General features: G+C 32.8%; 1 protein-coding gene across 1 annotated transcript; it reads right to left on the bottom strand.

The window, feature by feature from the left end:
• Window positions 1-748: 748 nt before the first annotated feature.
• Window positions 749-16,927, bottom strand: LOC109066396 (serine/threonine-protein phosphatase PP1-gamma catalytic subunit B-like). The gene is made up of 8 exons (XM_042751856.1): window positions 16,789-16,927; window positions 16,614-16,670; window positions 10,818-10,949; window positions 10,417-10,647; window positions 8,911-9,015; window positions 7,109-7,332; window positions 3,064-3,198; window positions 749-1,200 (listed from the first exon to the last, which is right to left on the bottom strand). Exons 2-8 carry the CDS (start codon window positions 16,666-16,668, stop codon window positions 1,111-1,113), a joined length of 972 nt encoding a protein of 323 aa, XP_042607790.1. The 5' UTR covers window positions 16,669-16,670; window positions 16,789-16,927; the 3' UTR covers window positions 749-1,110.
• Between the last annotated feature and the right edge of the window lie 2,585 nt (window positions 16,928-19,512).

The following is a 19,512-nucleotide window of genomic DNA, read 5'->3' as shown; positions in this document are numbered from 1 at the left end:
TCTTAAATATATTTTCTAAACTCAAATGTAAGAATAACCTCTAAAGAACAAAACATTGAATATTGTTGGGAGCACAATATATTCCTTAAGTCACAGAATAAAATCAACGTTTCATTTTATTTAAAATCAAAATAAATTAGGTCATATTACCTTTAAATTCAATGCATTTCTGAAATGAACACAAACACTGCAATGGTGTTTCCATCTCCCTTCGATTTATTCTCCAAGTATAACAATTATTTATAGTGTGGAAAACTGAATTATTGCCAAGACCGAACAAAACATTTCTTGTATATTTACAGTGAGTTTGGGTTAAACAGAGACTTTATATGAAATACTGTAAAAATTTGCAAGAAAAAGGGTTTTCCTGACGTGATTTACCTGATGAGGAGCTACATTATTCTGAAGACATGCTGAAGGCGGCATGCCCTGAGAGAAAGCCGAGGCCTTGTGTCCTATTCCTCTAACACTAACGCATGCAACAGAAACGTCCGTCTGAGAGATCAAGAAGTCAACATGCCACAAAAACAAGGCATCGCGTCGAAAGAAAGAAAAAAACTCAACGCTTCAAAACAAACAAACAAACAACACGCCTTACTTTCACAAACACGAAAAAAAAAAAACCAAAAAAAAATCAAAAAAAAAAAAATCAAAATGATAAAAGCGGACTGAATATCAAACCTCATGGCACATTCACGAGACCAAAATACAAAAAAGCATCAGGTGCATAAAAACAGACTCGTTTGTTCACAGTGGTTCGAACGAGAGATCGGGAGCACAAATCATCTTAAACGTGTCGCTTTAAAAATCCAGACGCCGCGTTCCGCCTTGTGTTTATACGCGAGGTTGCCGTGGTTACGGGGAGCGGAGCTCGTGTCAAACTGATACGTCGTCCTGAAGTGGGAATAAAAGGCTGTTTGCCTCTGAAATCAAACCAAATTAAAACGCTCCCCTCTAATATGCGAGCGGCCGCTCGGGACAATAAACGAGGAAAAACAACGTGAAGAATCGAGATAAAGACGCAGTGGATGGTGCAGCCGGCGCAGAGCCACTCCTGATCCGTGACACATGAAGAGCGTATGATACAAGTCCAGCCGGGCCCCGCGGGAATCATTTCTTGGCCTGTTTGGGGACCGTGTTCCTGGGCGGAGTCACTGGACGACTGGAGTTTGGTTTCTTCTTCTCGGCTGGCTTCAGAATCTGCAGGAGCAGAAATCAACACGTCACATTAAACACATGAATCGATCTAAATAACATGAGTCTGAACCATCTTTTGGTCATCACTTGTTTGGGAACACTTTCTATGAAGCTCCTTTTTAATAACACATTATAAGGATATTCTTAAAGCATTATAATGAATGCATTATAAACAAAACATATAATATGTTGTTTCATCTCATGAATAATCACTGGATTACGGTCGTCTTGCATGCATGTAAACGATGCATAATGAAAAGATAACAGAAAAATACTCTTTGATGTTTGCGAAATGAATTCTGTATATGAATTCTATATACACACACACACACACACACATACATACATATATATATATATATATATTAATATTAATTAAATGTCTGTTTAAGGGAAAGTATTTATCTGAGGTCCTCGATTTTTTTTTATCCTTTTTAATGCACTTTTTAACATCATGTTTTGTCATTTTAAAATAGTTTAAGGTGCATTACATTTTTGAAACGGCTTTGTATTTATTTGTTTATTAACTTTCATCTGCTGTCCCTGGGAGAGCTTGACGTCAAAAACAGCAAACTGTGTTTTCACTTCAAATGAGTATTTAAATATAAAATAACACATTATATATATATATATATATATACACATGGGAAAAAAAAAAAAAAAATATAACAAAAAAAAAGAATTAATTAAACTAATCTTTCAGGAAGCCTCACAAATAATATGATCTTAGTATAATTAATTCATCTTTTTGCATATCACCTTTGAAACATTGTGGTATAATTATTAATTTTTAAAACTATAAAAGTTGTATTTGTGTTTATTTATCAGGGACAATAAATATTTATAAAACATCATGATGCGAATGTGCCAGATTTAGCCAGTGGCTAATCTTCATCTGCTGTCTATCAAAAAATAAAAATTTCAAAAAAAAATAATTTTCACAAAAAAAAAAAAAATAAAACAAAAAATAAATAATCAAAAAAAAAAAAATAAAAAAAAATAAAAAAAAAACTAAAAAAAATAGTTTTTTTCAATTTATTTCATAAAAACTAAAAAAAAATAAAATAATAATAAAAATAACATTTAAAAAAAAATGCAGTTAAAAATAGTTTTGGATGGCGTAAGTGTTCTCTGCTTTTTTTTTATCATTTTAAATTTCCTTTTTGTCACCAGCTTTCAACATTCTTTTAAATAGTGTAATATATTATCTTTTTAAAATTACTTTGTGTTTATTTATCAGGGACAATACACATTTATAAAACATCATGAAGCAAATGTGCCAATTTTCTCATTTTCATCTGCTGTCCATGGCAAGATATATATATATATATAATGTATATTAGTGCAGTCTAAAGATTGATCGTGATTAATCGCATCCAAAATAAGTTTTTGTTTAGATAATGTGTGTACTGTGTATTTTTATTATGTCTATATAAATACAAACATATGCATGTATATATTTAAGAAAAATGTGTTTACATATTAAATATATTTAAACGTAATATACAGTATGTGTGTGTATTTACATATACACAGTACACGTACATATATATAATATAAACAAAAACTTATTTCAGATGCGATTAATCGTTTGATAGCATTAATATATATACACACACATACTCACTCAAAATGACTATTTAAATACAAAAGTATTATTAAATAATAAAATTATACTATCTAAAAATCACCAAACAAATCCCTAGAAACACAATATTCCATGATGTTTTACAAATAATTTCATACATTTAAAAAACAAACAAAAATGTAGTTTATAATGGCTCTGGATGGAGTTTATGGGACTAGCTGCACACACAAGGTTTAAATCCAAAGCTGATTCAGATCAGAGAGCAGGACTGAACGCACCTGGAAGGAGCACATGAGGGTCTCGTCGACGCTCATCATGGCTCCAGCGTTATCAAACTCTCCGCAGTAGTTCGGTGCGGAGAACAGGGTCACCAGCTGCCGCTTAGCGAAGAACTCGTATCCGTCCTCCACCACCTGCAACACACACAGGAAGAGGAAGTTCAGGAGACGCTCGTGACCCGTCAAACAACGCACTACTCCACCGAATCACAGCTGCAGAGTTGTAGCATTTACAGCTGTTTCTGCTAATTACAAGCCAGAGATTTTCTTCTAGGCACTTTATAAAAGGCTGTGCACGAGTCCAAATGCTTTTATGATGCAATATTTATGCATGCATTTCTTTGTTTATTACTTTATATTTGCATATATGCTTTGAAGCTATATTTATTTATCAGGGTTATTATATTTAACAAACTAGAATTAAAACAAACAATTTTGAGCTCATGAAATAAAATTACATGGAATCAAATTTTTAAAAAAAAGAAAAAAAACTTTTAATTCAGCTAGTTACCAAGACATCATTGTACTATTGCATCACAATGTACTAAAAAAAAATATATATATATATATATATACACATACACCATATATATATCTATATATATAATATATATATATTATATATATAATATATATATATATATATATATATATACATGAAAACCTACTAATATATATATATATATATATACACATACACACTATACAGACACATGAAAACCTACTAAAAATAGCACAAAATTACTAGAATTTACTAAAACTAGAACATTTAGAAATTACTAGAACAAACATTTAGTTAATAAATGAAAATATACAAATAAAAACTACTTCCAAAACTAATAACATCTCAGTTGCACTAAAATAAGATTGAAAGTCAGTAATTCTTTACATAGAATTGTTGAGGTTTATTAATTTGCAATTATTTTTAAAAGTTATAATTATATAAATAACATGCACAAAAATTTGAGTTTAAATTTAAGTTTGTTAATATCTCTTACTAAAAAGAAATTAGTAACTTCTCTTAATTGATAAGACTTTTTTTCTAGCTATTAATGCAAATTAAAAGTATTTTATTCTAGACATTTTTTTTTTTTTTTTTTTTTTTTCTGGAACAAAAATGTACAAATAAATTGTGGTAATGCTGGTCGAAATGTTGGCAGGGCAAATAAAAACTTGACTATCAGACAGAAAAACCCTCTGTTATGATCATAAGGATGCATGTAAAGGAAGAGGAAAAAACATCTTCATAATTTCTCCTGATGAGCAGACGCTCCTTTTAGTGCATGAACCTGTAACTGAATCTGAACTCGTTTCAGCCTGACGTCAAACGCTGGAATAATCTGATGAGCGTTTCCTTATCACACACTTCACCATCATAACAGCGTCATCAGGTGTAAAGTCTGAGTCGGAGCGATGCGTGTCAGGACAACCAGTAAAGTCAAAATACAGAGCAGAACAATTCACGATTCGCTTTATATAAAAAAGACCCTCTTAACACTTGCACTCTATATTCCATTTCTATTCCATCGACTCGTTTTCTTTTATTTGAACAAGTGTTTCATAAAGTGAATCTGTTCTTACATTGATGGCAGACTGATTCATCAAGTTGAAAAAAAAAAAAAACTTTTTTGTCAAATATTTTATTTTACGTGACCACATGGTAATATGTAAAATGCATTGAATAATTGTGAGAAAATTAACTGTTCTGATATAAAATTACTGCTGCGATACAACTATAAAATAAGATTTGTGTGTGTGTGTGATTATTATTAAATAAAAGTGTCAAAATAATATACTGCAATAAACACTATTGTACTGTAAAATACAGTATTAATTAAAATACTACAAGGAAGTCTGTAAAACTACAATTCTAATATTTAAGACTTAATTTATAAATTTTTCAACATTAAACTTTTTTTATTTTGGCAGTTTGTTGGCATACAAATAGAGCAAAATAATAAATATATTCCAATAAAACTACTGTACTATAAAATAAATTGAGTATTTAATAAAAATACAAAATTATAAATGTAATATAATATAAATTGTTGTTTTGTGTTTTGTTGGCGTACAAATATATCAAACAAAATAATAAATATATTGCAAATAATATAATAAATATAAAGCAATAATACTTTTGTACAGTAAAATAATCAAGTATTTAATAAAAATAATATTTTATAGTAAGATTAAAATTACAACACTAATATTTCAATCTTAATTTCTTCACTTTCAAACATTTTTTTTATTTTAATTATAAATCTTGGCAGTTTTCGCCTAGTTTTGAGCAAAGCTGCATCATGATGTAGATTCCTAAGGCTCGGCGTAAATCGATATGCTGCTGTCTGTGTAAGTGTGCAGAGCTGCTGAAGTGTTCTGGTGAGTCACTAGATTACAGGATGAGTGGATAGAGATTAGCGTTTAGGGAACAGAACGCATTAGGAGCGTCCTACACTCGACTCATTTCTGCAGACTCATGCGCGGACGGTTCAGCACGTCCCACTGTGACTCATCCCACGCTTTTAACCAGGAACAGTTTCACATTTCCAATAACTGGACGTTCATGTAAGACGAAACTGAGTGGAGACAGACGGCTTCAACAAGAGACCGCTGACACACAGAGTACTAGAGAGTGTTAGCCAATTAGTGAACTACTGTTTTTCTCCTTATATTTTCACCTACTTTTAGTGTTATTGTTTAGTGATAGAAACATTTAGAGACTCTTCTGTGAGGGTTTGTGTGCTGACAGCTTGCTAACAGTCCCACAGTAACTATTACTGTCAGCATAGTAAGATCTAAATCCATCCAAATGCTGCAAACTAGAGCTGTAAGATATTGGAAAAAGCTAAGATTGCAGTATTTAGTTTTTATGTAACATGCTGTATATTTCAGGAATTTTCACCAAATGACCTGAATAGCCATATTTGGGAAAAATGAATCATTTTTTAATCATTGAGGTGATTTCGATGGGAAGTGGATCTGCATAGAAAATAAAAATAATTTTTTACATTTAAAATAAAATATGTTCTTTAAGCACAAAGCATCCTTTAGGGGTTGAACGATTTGGGAAAAACATGCATGTTCACACTTGACAATATAAAAAACTATATTAACACATTTAATAAAAATATTGTTCATGTTAGTTCCAGGGTTATTACAGTTAACTAAATCTTAAAAAAAAAAAAAAAAAAAAAAAAAAACTCATTTTATTTCAGATTTCTCCTTTTCATTTAGTTTAACTTGTACTAAAATAACAAACTGAAGAAAAAAAATTATAAAACTATCGACAAAAACTAATAAAAATGACAAAAACAAACAACAAAAGTACTAAAACTTTAACGAAAATCGCCACATAAAAAAAAAAAAAAAAAAAAAACGCATCAAATAAAACCCAAAAAGCTTATAGTAAAGTGTTAGTGCATCGATTCTTTCCCCTTGAGATTTCATAGGCCACTTTTGCATTCCCACTGTTGTTAAATCATTCAATACAGATGTAAAACGTGATTTCTGTTATTATAATTATTAAATAAATATATACACTACTGTTCAAAGGTTTGGGATCAGTAAGATTTTTAATGTGTTTTAAAGAAGTCAAGGCTGCATTTATTTGATCCGCAATACAGGACAAAAACTGTAATATTGTTAAATATTATTACATTTAAAATAATGCTTTTCTATTTTAATATACTTAAAAATATAATTTATTTCTGTGATGTGATGCATCATTACTTTTGAACTCACAAACTTTTAAAGCAGTGTACAAACAAAAACTGCAATGATACTCTAAAATAAATAATCATGTATTTAATAATAAAAAATAAAAAAAACTAGTAAGACTGTAGACTGAAGTGTGGCACTGTGTTCATTTACATGCACATAAAAAAAAACTGAGCTGCTAAAAAAAAAAAAAAAAAAAAAAAAAAAAAAAACACCGTATCAGGTATCAGATATTTTTATTCACATAAATTGCAGCCTCAGCAATTTGACCATCATTGCACAATATCAGCTTCATTTCGGTTTCTTGTTCGCCCTGCTGAAGACTCACCTGGTGAGCCCTGCAGATCAGATCCAGGTCGTGTTTGTGAAGGAACTTGGCCACCACTTCCGCTCCGAAGGTGAAGGACACGCCTCGGTCGTTCTCGCCCCATCCCAGCACGTCCTTGTCCGGGTCGGACCACAGCAGGTCACACAGGAGGCCCTGGTCCGGGACATCCGTGGGTCTCATGATCCTTCTGATCTGCTCCATGGACTGCAGATCCGGAGACAAACCTGAGGAACAGCAGAAACCGCTTGAGATTCATAGATTCTTAAGAAAAGACGCCGCATCTGTTCAGGGATCATACGTGATGCTCTACACGCCTGGGATTCACGCTGACTCGGACCTCAGAAATGTGGGAGATGATGTCAGTGCAAATCATAAGCTGATGAAGTAAGATGATTTAAACACCGACGCTGAGAGGAGAGTTAAAGAGCGACAGTGAACAGAAAGCAGATGTTCAGGCTTCTCATTTTACATGCGTCACGTATCCGAAGTCTTTCCTGCAGCTTCATCAGAGAAAGATCATCTGACGGAGCAATGACGCGACTAACTTAAATAACTTCAGTAGCATTTCTTTCTCATGAAGCATTGGGAGGTTCGATTCACTTTAGAGATTCAGCTCAAATGGACATTCATGTTAACGACTGGGAAAAAAAACACTTAAATTTAATTAAATACTGTTTTTAATTCAGTTACACAAGTTTGTTGTTTGCTAACATTTTATTAATATTATATAATTTATAAAATCAATTATACGTTCGGTTTTTAATTTCTTTGTTTTTCTTTTTTATTAAAGGACGCAATAAATTGATCAAAAGTGACATTAAAAACATTTATAATGTTGCAAAAGATTTCTGTTTCAAATAAATGCTGTTCTTTTGAACTTCGTATTCATCTGTGAATCCTGAAAAATAAAATGCATCACAGTTTCCACAAAAATATTAATCTGTTTTCAACATTGATAATAATCAGAAATGTTTCTTGAGCAGCAAATCATCATATTAGAATGATTTCTGAAGATCATGTGACACTGAAGACTGGAGTAATGATGCTGAAAATACAGCTGCGCATCACAGAAATAAATTATATTTTAAAAGATATTCACATAGAAAAGAGCTGTTTTACATTATAATAATATTTTACAATTTTTACTGTATTTTTGAACAAACAAATGCAGCCTTGGTTGCCTTATACATTTTTATAAAAATTTACTAAACTGAACTTTTGAACAGTAGTGTATATTTAATTGAATAGATTTATAATTTTCTTTTATATCTATATTGAATATATCTATAATTTTCAACAAAAAAAATTATAGATATATTCAACAATTATATATATAATTTTCAACAATTATATCTCATTACATAATTTTTTTATTAAAAATATTTTACATTTTTATACACACACACAATATATATATATATATATATATATATATATATATATATATATATATATATATATATATATATATATATATATATATATATAAATTAATTTATTTAAATAATGTATAAACTAAATGTCCAGCAACAGTGTTTCTAAAACTAACCTGCTGCATACAGAAAAAGATTACCAAATGGATTTGAGATTTAACTTGGACTCGTGATAAAACACCGGTGACGTGACTTGGACTCAACATCAGACTTGTGTTCAATGTTTTGAAAAATGCCTAACAAAGATGCGCTCGTAAAAAGTGTGAACTTTAATGGATACCATAAAAACTCAAGATTCACGACATTCCACGCATGTTCAGCAGGTGAAAGTCTCTCTGGTTATCTAGAGGTTTACAGCAGCACACACACCTCCATGACAGCAGAAGATCTTCTCATCCACGATGGCGGCGATGGGCAGACAGTTGAAGCAGTCCGTGAACGTCTTCCAGAGCTTGATGTTGTAGCGTCTCCTGCCTAAACACACAAGCATGAACTTGAGATCACCTTCAGGATTTATTATTTAAAAGTATTTCAAATGTAAGTGAATAAAAAGAGCTCTAGAGGAACAGACTCTGCTAAAAATACACCCCGGTTCCCTTCACTCTCGACGGTGCTCAATAATTAATTCTGCACTGAATCAGAGTCACAGTTCTGCTTCAAGTGCACGTTTTGCTCTTATAAAAGAGTTTAAAACATGGCTAAACACAGTCAAATCGGGACATGCATCTGCGGATTATATTAACATGAACATCCTTGATGGCCCAGTGTTTTAGAAGGATTAGTTAATTGTTGTTTTTCAATTTAAAAATAAAAAATAAAAAAAGGTCTACTGACATTTTTATTAGCAGATGACCACAAAAGCAATTCCTTTCTAATGCAAAAAGTAATATTATTATTTAAATTATGTGCCTGTGTGTATTTAAACATCATGTACAGAACTATGAAATCCATTTATTATAATTTTTTTCTTTCCCAGAAATTTATTTTTTTAGCAATCAAAAACATATAACAACTAACTTTTTGAATTCAGGGTTATTTTAGTATCACTGAGATCCTTTTATAATTTTAGTAATATTTAAAGTTGTTTTCATTTTAATTTTAGTTAGTTTTAGTAATTTTGTTGCATGTTGTCATTTTTAATAATTATTCAATTTTTAGTCTATATAGTTTTTATTCATTTTTAGTTTTAGTTATTTTAGTACGTCAAGATAAACTAAATAATAAAATAATAGATTAAATATTTTATTTCAGTTGAGTTATTTTATTTGAAGTAATGAAAACTGTTTTATGGTTTTTGTTTTGGTAACTTCAAAAATCATGAAATATAATTTTTTACAACAATTTAATAATATTTTTAAGACCCTATGAAATTTTTTCATTTTCCTCAAATTCTGTGTATTCCGTTAAAATTACTCTGTATTCCATTCTAATGGCATAATTAAATATTAATAATCACAAAAGCATGTCTAATCAATTGAATTCATAAAACATTAAAAATTTTATAATTTATTAAAATGTTCACAAATATTTTTTATTTATTTATTTTTATTTTTTTCAGAAATTCTGTGCTGTCGGTTTTAGTGTTTTTTATTTTTTATTTAACACAAATTAATTCATAAAAAATGGTGGCAATCAAAGGCATAAAACATTAACAAATTAATCTTTTAAAAAGTTATCAAGAAAGAAACTCCTACAGGTTTGGAACAAGTGGAGGGTGAGTGAATGATGACAGAATTTTCATTCTGAAAGTGAACTAATCCTACAAATTAAAAAAAATATTTATTATTATTATTATTATTATTATTATTATAATTATTATTATAACACGTCTTCCACATCAGGGAAATCATAGCACAGTCTCTACTGGACACTCACACTCATCGTAGAAGCCGTAGATGCGGTTGATGGAGGCACACTCATGGTTCCCCCTCAACAGGAAGAAGTTCTCCGGGTATTTGATCTTGTAGGCCAGCAGGAGACAGATGGTCTCCAGAGACTGCTTCCCTCGGTCCACATAGTCTCCCAGGAACAGGTAGTTGCTCTCCGGGGGGTATCCTCCGTACTCGAAGAGCCTGAGCAGGTCGTAGTACTGCCCGTGGATATCGCCTGCGGAGAGGAGAGCGTCTCATTCGCTGACTATTTCAACAACATGAACCAACTCTGAAAGACATCTGACAGTGGATGAGATTCTGCTATTCTCTATTTAACACCGCACATCTGCAGCGTGCTTTAACTAAGCGAGCTGAAACTTGCAGAAGCAGGGTTGTGTTACTCACCGCAGACCTTCAGCGGCGCTTCCAGCTCCAGGAGGATGGGCTGGCTGAGGAAGATCTCGCGGGATTTCAGACACAATCCACGGATCTCGTTCTCCTGCAGCTGAACGTTCTTGCCAGGCTTCGAGCCTCTCACTGTAAACACACACACAAACGGTTAACTAAAGCACCGCTTCGGCTCTTTGACCGGTCCCATGGGGAAATGCATGAGAGAGAGCAATAAACAATCACAAATGACAGTTAGCCTATGTAACTGTGATTATGTTTATGACACTCAGTGTTTATTATCGCATCACTGATGTACTATTATAGTGTCTATTATATATATTTTAAAATGTTCCGTTTGCATTGTAGTTAGTTTTATTTTTATTAATTTTGTCATTTTTATTACTTTTTTAAAGTACCATTTTTAATCATTTCAATTTCAGTTATAGATTCATTTAATAAAGCAATAAGTCCCAAGAAGCCGTGGTTTACGGTGAATTTATAACAGCTGAGGGGTGTTGTTAGGCACGATGTAGAGCTGAGCCCCTTAACTGTTATAAATTCACTGTAAACCACGGCTTCACGGGGGTTGTTGCTTTTATAAAACGGTAAAATGCGTAGTAGGGTTTCACAAAATAAATAAAAAGCAAATAAAGTGTAATGATATTAATAAAAACAGTATTCTTCCACCAAACAATGTAGTTCCTTGGAAACATCTGTGGCTGCAACAAACTGGTTGCCGAGCAACACACAGAAGTAAACAAAGGTGTATGTTACTTTGTAGAGTAATTTACAACAGCTTTGAACGCGGCTCAGCCAATCAGAATCAAGGACCGGAACTCTCCGCTTTTTAATGGTTAATTTAAATCGCAATAATCAAAAAGTGTCTAATCAACTGAATTCATAAATATTTAAAAATTTAATTAAACTGTTTACAATAATAGGGCCTTATGAAATGCTTTGTTTTTTTCTTCCGTTTCATAATTTTTCTCGATTTATGTTTTAATACAAATGAATAAACAAAAAAATATATACTTTTTTTAGGTAATCAAATGAAGGCATAAGCAACAAAACTGATTTAAGTAATATTTTTCTAATATTTTAATACTTCAGTTTTCAGTAATAATCCTGGTGCAAAGTTCTGCCTACAGCTGGAAGATAAAACAAAGATGTGGAGAACTTTATCAATCCAAGCCAACACTTCAATCACCATCAGACGTCATCCTTCATGTAATTATCTGGTTAGTTGAGCAATCGTTTCTCGCAAGTGTGCGTCCAGAGTTGCGAAAGCGGAGTATTTAACCTGCGGTAATTCTGGACCAAGCAGGACTTGGGCTTTCAGTGAAAACCGTGGCATTATGCAGATAAACGTTATTCTAATGGCCTCTCTGTGATCCGTCAGCACAGGGAAGGGAAGTAGGTTAGGTTCGTCTTCCTGTCTGCAGACGTGCCCTACTTGCAGAGGATCAAAGTGACCTACAGGATTCATCCCTAATGTTTAAAGCAGCCTCTCCCGAAAGCATTCGGATCATCCCGCAGTCCCATTTCTCCCAGCTTGCATCCTCTGCCTACTCGCAGTTTCCACATCGATCTCGTTTTTATTGCGCTGGAACTCGAGGGAATAAAGGCTGGCCTGTGCTCCACGAAGGCCTGTTACTGCCCAGCATTTCTATTTTTACCCCGTGTTTTGAGCAACTGGCACACAGTTCTGCAGCTCTGGACTGAAGCTTGTTTTGCTGATTACTGAAAGTTAGGGCCGGATGGGAGGACTATTTAACTGGATGATCCAAATACAGACGTCTGAAACAGTTATTTAATATATAAAGTCTCTTTCCACTAATTTACCACCTAAAATAGCATTAATATGTTGTGATATATACAGCTTCTGTGGTGATTTACATTACGTCTACATACAACTGGGGTTTACTAGATATTGAGAAGTTAAAATTAAATAAAAATTAAAGCATAAAATTAAAAATTATATTATTTATATTTTCAAAATTAAAACAAATAAAACACTTCGTAAAATATTAAATATAGACAGCATATATATGAATTATATAAATCAAAAATATTATATTTAATTTGAATATTAATAATTTTAAAATAAAATCAACAAAAATAAAGCACAAAAAGAATAAAAAAAATATTGATTTACATATAAATAATATATAATATTAATAATACTTGTTTAAAGTAATTAGAGCAACAATAAAAAATACTCTGATTAAGATAACTATATTTAATATTAATATTAATAATAAAAACAACAAAAAATAAAACAATAAAAAAGATTAAACTCACTATATATTTTATATAAATATATTATTTAATATGAATATTAACAATTTAAGCAACAACTAGATAATTACAAAAATTATATGAGCTATACATAAAAACAATATAATATTATTTAATAATATTAATAGTAATAATTCTGAAATAAAAACAAAAAATAAAACACTTGCGATTAAATACACAGATACGCGCACGGGCGTAAAAAGTGGAATAAATGAGTCATTTACAGCAAATGAGTTTCCACTGGCTGTCTGCATAATCTCATTACATGTCAACAAACTCTAACAGAGTAGAGTGAGAGAGGCTGAAACACTCCACACAACAGGGCTGTGAGACTCATAACAGCATCCACAACAATGAGCAAAGGGCTCTTTCAACGAGTGCTCAGTGATGCCATTCAACGAGATGATGTCAAGTCGCTTCATCACCACTAGCTCAACCTTTCTTAAAGGAACCCTTCGTCCAAATAACGAAAACGGTCAACATTTACTCCAAAGGGAAATGCAAAGTCAAGACGTCATTTTTGAGTGCGCCGCCCCTTTAAATACTGAAGGACGTCACTATGTTTTGGATGCAGATATAAAATAGGGTGTTTTCTTTGGTGCGGTACTAAGATTGCCGTCACCTTAATTCGGATACTCATTGTTTTTGTGACACTCATACGCTGCTCTGAAATGCTAAATTATATAATCTGCTACTTATGTAACAAATTGCCCCCTTAAAAAGCTTGAAAGCAGCTTCCCCTTCACTGGCGCACAGATCGGCCACATCACGAGGTTTCAGGCTGTGACTCTTCTAGTATGCATACTGCGAGTCAGTGCTCCTCAAAGCTTGGCTTTCGTCCCGCGCCGCCAACTGTTTCTCGCAGCACTTCCACTACAAAGACAACACAGCTGACGACGGCGGGAGATCCACCCAAAACACTTCTGAATGTGGAGCAAAGCGCAAAGCTATCGAGGTTTGAGTTTGGAGCTTTACGGTGAATGAAACCAAAAGATGACGCAAGCACGAGTTAAACTGCTTTGACGAACTGGTCTCGGTTATGCGAGGTTATGTAATTCACCATCTGAAACTCCCTGGAACGAGAAACACATTCCAAGCTACACCTTCATGAGGTCACATACTGTATGAACACAATGCTACACGATGGCTGAATAGTGTGGAAACGCATCTTTAAAGTTCTGCTTGTGCAATGAAACCATTCAGAGCTTCATGACTATACTTGAAGTACTCTGTACTTCAGAACTCGGTGAGTCATTAGCAGAATATTACAGCTTGGCACAATGAGCGCAAATGCTCATTGTTTATGCATCATCAAGCTAGTAATTACAATAACACTCCTACATGATGAATAAAAGCCAATAATCGAGCATGAATCCTCAAACAATCGTGTTGTTTCATATCTATGACGCCAACTCCAACGAGGACAAAACTACCAAGTTTCCTAAGTTTGATCGCAACATATAATCATTGCTGTTAATTGTGTTCATTGTTTTGTTTTTTATTTTTGAATTTTGCTTCTGGCCAAAATATGAGTCTATAATCCATAATAACACTTCCTGCAGTGAAAAAGTGCATCTGCTGTTGTCTCTCACATCAAAATCCAGACACAGATTTGTTTAGAGCTGTTTAAAAAACGCTGCTTGATCTGTGCAGATTTCTCTCCTGATTCACACCAGAACACTTTTTCACTGGAGGAAGTGTTATTATGGATTATAGACTCTATGTATTTGAGTTAAAAGCGTCTAAATGCTGGATGTGTTTCAGTTTTTGTCTTCTCCAGATGTTAACTGGTGGACTGGAGTGCTGTGGATTACTTGTGGATTATTGTGATGTTTTTATCAGCTGTTTGGACTCTCATTCTGACGGCACCCATTCACTGCAGAGCATCCATTACTGAGATATATTTTAAGTAAAACAAAAAATAAAGAATAAACAAACTCTACATCTACATTCTTGATGGCCTGAGGATCCCTTTTTCCCAAAATTTTAATTTCGTGTGAACTAGGTCTATTCCTTTGAGTGTATCCTAAACACTTCAATTCATGAATCTGAGAAGGACTCGGTCTCCTGGACTGATATTTTCCACCCTTGAACTGGTCCTGGCAACACATCGGGCGGCATTAAACCGAGTGTGGTTACGTAACGGGAGCAGACCGCCAAGGGAACAGCCGTACTAATAATGGGCGAGCAGATATAGGTGCAGTCCTCACACCCCGGACTGGTTTCTAGGCTGTAAAGCAATAAACATGCAGGTGGTGCAACTGGCTACATCTAAACTCTGACGAGGTGGAAAAAAAAACAGGGAGAGGCTTCTAAGAAACACAGTTAGCTTTATAGAGTAGCCCACATGAAAAAATACGACTGGCTCGAACACAAAGTACAAATGGCAACAACAATAGAGCAAAAAATAAAACCACAGAGATTCTTTCTAAAAGCAACGCATGTCTGAAAATGATTCAAGGTGTGCAAGTTCTGTTCTTTAATGCATCCGAATTCTGAAAATCCATGTATCTCTATTTTACAATGTTAAAAACTAATGCAAAAACACCATCCAAAGCACAAAAACAACATAGAAGAACTTTCCAATCACAGATCTATTGCATGGAAACAATCCTAAGAGGACAAAAGCATGTTTCTTTGACAGACTTCAATGTATATAAATACAGTCTTGTGGTAAAGAGCAATGATGAACTGCTTTGCATGCAAAAACACTGCACAAAACCGAAACCAGCAGTGAGTTACGTAAATACATTTGTTATCATGAACCAAGGATTGGTGTGTTACACTACTGTACACAATAAAACAATATTTCTGTGCATATTCGCAGGGTGTTTATTGCAGTTATGACTTTTATAGCTTTATTATAACGCATACAATAAAGCAATAACATTATGAAACATGCACTTATATAATAGAAAATTAAACACAATACAAAACTCAATCCAAATGAGTTTATAGTGTCATGTTTTGGAATATTTAGTCACAAAGAGCAATTACAACCATTTTTTTTTTTGTTTTTAATAACTTCAATTTCAATCTCTGTCATTTCCAGGTTTTAATGAATATGGGACCCTTATATAAGTGTTAAACACTACACTGTCAACATTATATAGTGTGTGTTTGTATTTTAAGCACAGAAGCCGCGCGCATAGCTCGGCTGTGTCTCAAAACCTAGTGAGCTGTCTATGTAGACTGCATTTTTGGGCATCATCGGCCCGTTTCGAACGGTTCCCCAAAATCCTGCCTATTCAGGACACAATTTCACAAGCATCCTGACAATTATACGAATGTTGTCTATGTATAATATTCACTATGTATTTGAGAAACAGCCGTTTATGGCAGTACGTTAAGCGGCTAACGCTCAGCTAACCTTGTTAGCTCAGCTAAACAGCTCTAAATACGACCCAGATAGCGGATAAATCAGTCATAGACCTATCGATATGCTACAATAAAAACACCTTTGAGATGATTTTTGTTTTTATAAGAATATTTTAGTCGTTTCCTGAAACTCACCCTCGAGCAGGCGCTGAATGATGCTGTCTATGTTGAGTTTGTCGATGTCAGCCATGACTAGCCGAATAAAACACAAACAGCTCCGCTCAGAACACACCAGACACGACAAATAAAACTGTTTTGATTAAAAAGGAACAGGTTTGTCAAAGAAAACTCTTAAGAGAAGACTTAAAACCTGGTTAAGAGCGGGCCGTCAGATGTGCGTGCTGCGGCGGAGGCACACCGGCTCTGCGGAAGGATACACGCGATCAGAAACAGCGGTATTCATACTTGGCTGAAGGAAAACGACCGGCGCGCGCGGATGGATACAACACAGCTGCACCAATGAGGAAAAATAGGGCGGAGGAAATGGGAGGTAGCGCGGCTGGATTTCACAATAATGCGTGACGCTGAATGTTAATTGAGAGTTGTTTTTTTAGCTATATAATTTTTATATATTGAATATTTATCAAAAAAATATGATTTACCTGTTAACTTTATTTTCATGGCATCTAACCACATCCTCTATTGGTTCTCAATACTTTAATGCAAAAAGGAAATTGGCTACTTATTTCGTTTGTAAAAGCATTTAAGCATTTAAGCATCATGCATTTAATTTATGGTGATTTCTATTTAAAAATCCAAGTATTTTTTACTGTAATGAAGAAAGCTTATATGACTGAGGGAACATAGGCCTACTGTACTGATGACGTTCAGCATCATACTGTATTTCGTCATCAGGAAATGATGTTTTCTTAAGATCACATCAGATTGTTTGAAGAATATTGGCAGGCTGTGTCTCAATAAACCACATCAAAACAGTAACAATTCATTTTATCTTCATCACAACAGTAAAAAAGCGTACTGATCACATAATTAACAAGTAACAAGTTGCAGAAAACATTGCTGATGGATTCAGATATATATATTTTACTAAAAAGATATTATGTTAGATATATGGATAGCCTATTCAGAGCAGTGTTGGCAGTAGAAACAGAACTGTGGTGTCCTCTAGTGTTTGTTGCCTGTCAAGTACAGTGACTTTCCTTTTAATTCAGTCCCTTTCTATTCAAGTGTGTGCATCTGAATTGACAAGAATTCATATCTTCTGTTATGCACCATGAAATCTCACCACATTGTTTTCAGAAAATTACACAAATTTTATCAAAGTCAAAAAATATATACTGAAATCCAGGTTTGATTATTTTGATTATAATATTGTGACTAAATTAAAGCATTCTGGCAAATTAATTACTCTTTCATCATGGTACAAAAAAACAAAAACAGAATTAATTTGTAAAATATAGTGCAATATATAAATCAGATACCTGTCAAAAATAAATTAATAATATAAAAGTGTTTCTGTAAATAGTCCATATGCTGTGTGGATGAGAATCAGGGTTATTATTGTTAACTGAAAATTAAAACACTACAAAATATTTCTGTTACTTTAAAATATATTATATATATTATATATTACATATTATATATATTATAAAATATATAATATATTTATAAAATATATCATTTTATTTTATATATTTTATTTTAATAATAAAATAAACATTTCTGAAAAATGTCTTATTTTATTTTACTTTTAACAATTTAACTCAAATTAACAAAAAGCCAAAAAATAACAAAAATCTAAAAACAAAAAAAAATAATCAATGCAGAAAAAAAAAACAAAACCAAAAAAAAAAAAAAAAAAAACATTTAAGGCTTAAAACAAAAACAGTAAATATAAAAATTCAAAACATTAACAAAAACTAATAGCCTGTAAATTCTACTAAAATAAAATTGATTACCCTGTTAACAATTTAATGACAGTAAAAAGGTTTTATGTATGTACATTTTGTAAACACACATTGTTTCAGCAGTAAAACTCCACAAAAGCAGCAGTGTGTGATGAAACCAGTCAGTCAGCAGATGTTTCTTCAGCTCGTCCTCTTTCATACAAGTGTCCTGGAGCTTCAGAAGCTTTAAAATAGACTGAGAAACAGGAGCTCCTGACCCATAATCCTCTGCTGGCCGGCTCCAGTCTGTTACCAACAATACCAGCCCATCCAGACCCTGGATTAACACTACGACGCTGACACAATGACTGGAAGAGGAGCACGTAAGACGCATGAATTCTTGAGTCACATATTTATGTGTCTGTTTAATACAACAGCGAGCACAGTTAATACAACCTCTTCATCTTTGGCAGTCAGGACCCGAGCAGCGGTGCTGAGAGACAATCAGCATCCCGTCAGACATAGTATGGCAAGCCGTTTTAACATTAAATCCTTAAAAGCATAGTATCTATTTTTATGCTACTTTTTAATTTTTTCAGCTACTAGTTTCTATTCCACGAAGTACTACTTATTCATTAATTAGTGCTTATTCTTTAGCTACGAGTGCTTATTCTTTAGTTACTATTACATTTTCAAAGATACTGGTATTTATTGATCAGATACTAGCTATTATTTATTGGAAACTAGGCCTAGTAGTTATTCCAATAGGCACCATTATTTATATAGAGCTTTATACAAAACAGATTGTAACAAAGCAGCTTTACAGTGTTAAGAAATTAAAAAGTGTCTTTTAAAATATTACTAGTAAGTATTCATTAGATACTAGTACTTATTTATTAAATACTATTACATTTCATTAATAAATATTATTAGTTATTCATTAGGCACTAGTACTTATTTATTAGACAAAAGTATGTTTTGTCATTTTTACTAATAACAATTCTCATCTTACTACTCACAACTGCTTTTTACTTGTCTTCTGTTATGACTAGTCATAGAGTTCAATTAACAATCTTACTAGTAAAATAAAAAGTCTTACTAGAAACATTTGGAATAAAAATTAGTAGCGAATAAATGTACTAGTATCTAGTACTAGTAAATAAATAAATACTATTTATTTAAATACT

Source organism: Cyprinus carpio, chromosome A5 (assembly GCF_018340385.1).
Source record: "Cyprinus carpio isolate SPL01 chromosome A5, ASM1834038v1, whole genome shotgun sequence".
NCBI classification, from domain to species: domain Eukaryota; kingdom Metazoa; phylum Chordata; class Actinopteri; order Cypriniformes; family Cyprinidae; genus Cyprinus; species Cyprinus carpio.
Note: the sequence above shows the minus strand (reverse complement) of the source record. Positions and strands in the feature narration are given on the sequence as shown.